The following is a 2500-nucleotide window of genomic DNA, read 5'->3' on the forward strand; positions in this document are numbered from 1 at the left end:
TGTGTGTGTAGTTGTGTGAGATACCTGCTGAGTCTGAGAGAGAGAGGAGGCGAGAGTCGGCACAGAAACGTTGGTTCCAGCTTCCGCAAGTTGTCCGTGTCGTCCATTACCCCACAGATACACCTCACTCTTCCCACCTTGCTGCCAGTCCTGCATAATCACACACACACACACACACACACACACACGAAAAGAAAACAAAAGATGACAAGACTTTGTAAACAAATGTTAATTAAAGTGTATAAAGCTCTAAAGACGTGGTCAGTGGTCAGAGTTCAGCAAACAGGAAGAGGAAGTTTCAGGTAAACCAGGTCAGCTGATTATTTCGATATGTTTGGTCAACAGAAACGTGTTAAGTACTGAAGAGGTGACACAGTGCTGGCCTTGACTGGGCGCACGCTTCCTGGAGCTCACGCTGACAATGATTAATGAGACAAAACACACAACCGCACACACGAACACACACACACGCACACACGAACACACACTTTTACCTCAGGTCTGCTGGTGGCCCATGACATGAGCTGCTCATCCATCATAAAGCTCCACTTACTGTTATCCTGTAAATCACAAACATCAGACCGGGTCACAGGAGCCCTCAGAGAGGAACGCAAAAATGTCCTGACACACTTCATACTCCTACACTATCGTTTCCATAGTAACAGCTCTATCACGGGGATTCGTATGACAGATGATTAAAAAAAAATAATTTATGCAAGGAGTCTCCGGTGTCAAAGGGAACTGTAACTTTAACCCGTCTGACATCTTCAGGACGTTCAGGACGATTTACCCACCAGTGCTGTGGAAGCGGCCGCGTCTTCGTTCCGCTGAAACTCGGGCACGGTGAACTCCTCGGGGAAGGAGGTGGAGCGGGCGAAGGCCTCTGCGCTCTTCACTGTGGTGGAGAAGATGGAAAGCCAGCTCCACTCGGAGCGCGTTGATGTGACGGCGGGGTCGTGGTGCGGAGGAACAGACTCTCGACTCAGCAGCTGTTCCAGGTTCAGGCCCACAGCCAGAGAAGACAGGCTCTGCAGGAAACCGCTGTGGACCAGCTGATCTCCAGCCATCACGTGACTCTGAGGAACATCAGATGTTTCTGAACATGCAGCCAAATTACACCAGGATTTTTTTCCCCTGAATATACACTACATCGATTAAATCCTCCGCTTTAAAGCATCTTTCGGTTTCTTTCCTTTTTTTGTTGTGTTTTCTCACCCTCTCGTAGTTGTACTGCTCCTGCAGGAGAAGCGGGAGGCGCTCGAGGAACACGGCCATGCAGGGAGCTCGACTCAGTCCGCGGATTCCCTGAGATCGGAGCACGGTGCGACACGACGCCAGGACGTGGTTCTGAGAGATCCAGTCTGGACTACAGCGAATCAGCAACATGTCCTACAGAAGAACAGGAAATAAATCATACACACTCGTACACACGTACACATAGAAAACTGTTATTGATTTTGTTACCTTTGACCTCCCAGAACACACGGCGACCCCCACGTTGGGGATCCACGTGGTACAGACCACCGATCCCAGCCCTGTCACTACAGTCTGCAGGACCGAACCATCCTACAAATGGGGGAAGGAGGGGAAAGTCTTTAAGTGTCTGTGATGGAGTGTGTGTTGTTTATTCCAAGTGAAGAATAGAAGAAAAAGGAACTCACCCTCAGAGACCAGACGTTAATCAGACCTCCGATTCCTCCTGAGATCAGAGCAAGTCCACTGGGGCAGAAGGACAGTGTCTTTATTGCCGTGATGTGTCCACTCAGTCTGAACACACAATTAGCACTGCCTCTCTGTGTGAGCGCACACACACACACACACACACTTTATTTTATTTGAATCAGAACCAATTAAAGATGTCCACAAAATAACACACACCCATAATGTACACACACACACACACACACACAAAACATACATGCACCCATAATGTACACGCACGCACACACACACAAAACAACATACATGCACCCATAATGTACATACACACAAAACAACACACACACACGATGTACACACACACCCATAATGTACACACACACCCATGATGTACACACGCATGATGTACACACACATAATGTACACACACATAATGTACACACACACACACACGACGTACACACACATACACACACCCATGATGTACACACACACACACACACCTATGACGTACACACACACACCTATGACGTACACACACATACACACACCCATGATGGACACACACAACTATGATGTACACACACACACGACATACACACATACACACACCCATGATGTACACACACACCTATGATATACACATACACACACCCATGATGTACCCCCACACACACAAAAGCAAACAATTTTTTTTATTTTTATTTGAATCAGATTAAATTAAAATCCCTCAACGTTTAGAAACACAATGTCTCCAAATCTGATAAAACTCTCTCACACACACACACACACACACACACACACACACACACACACACACACACACACACAAAAGACCCAA

The 2500-nt window shown here is 47.2% G+C and overlaps 1 protein-coding gene across 7 annotated transcripts in view; it reads right to left on the reverse strand.

Moving 5' to 3' along the window:
- The window catches only part of LOC132860500 (probable E3 ubiquitin-protein ligase HERC1), a 52141-nt gene that overhangs the window by 9358 nt on the left and 40283 nt on the right, over positions 1-2500 (reverse strand). For all 7 annotated transcript variants that reach the window (XM_060891734.1, XM_060891733.1, XM_060891737.1 and 4 more), the window contains exons 60-65: positions 1662-1793; positions 1465-1566; positions 1216-1389; positions 795-1076; positions 495-560; positions 25-150 (exon numbers count right to left, since the gene is read on the reverse strand). In XM_060891734.1, coding sequence (XP_060747717.1) covers positions 25-150; positions 495-560; positions 795-1076; positions 1216-1389; positions 1465-1566; positions 1662-1793 — 882 coding nt within the window. The remainder of the gene's footprint in view (positions 1-24; positions 151-494; positions 561-794; positions 1077-1215; positions 1390-1464; positions 1567-1661; positions 1794-2500) is intronic.

This window comes from Tachysurus vachellii, chromosome 17 (genome assembly GCF_030014155.1).
Source record: "Tachysurus vachellii isolate PV-2020 chromosome 17, HZAU_Pvac_v1, whole genome shotgun sequence".
Lineage (NCBI taxonomy): Eukaryota > Metazoa > Chordata > Actinopteri > Siluriformes > Bagridae > Tachysurus > Tachysurus vachellii.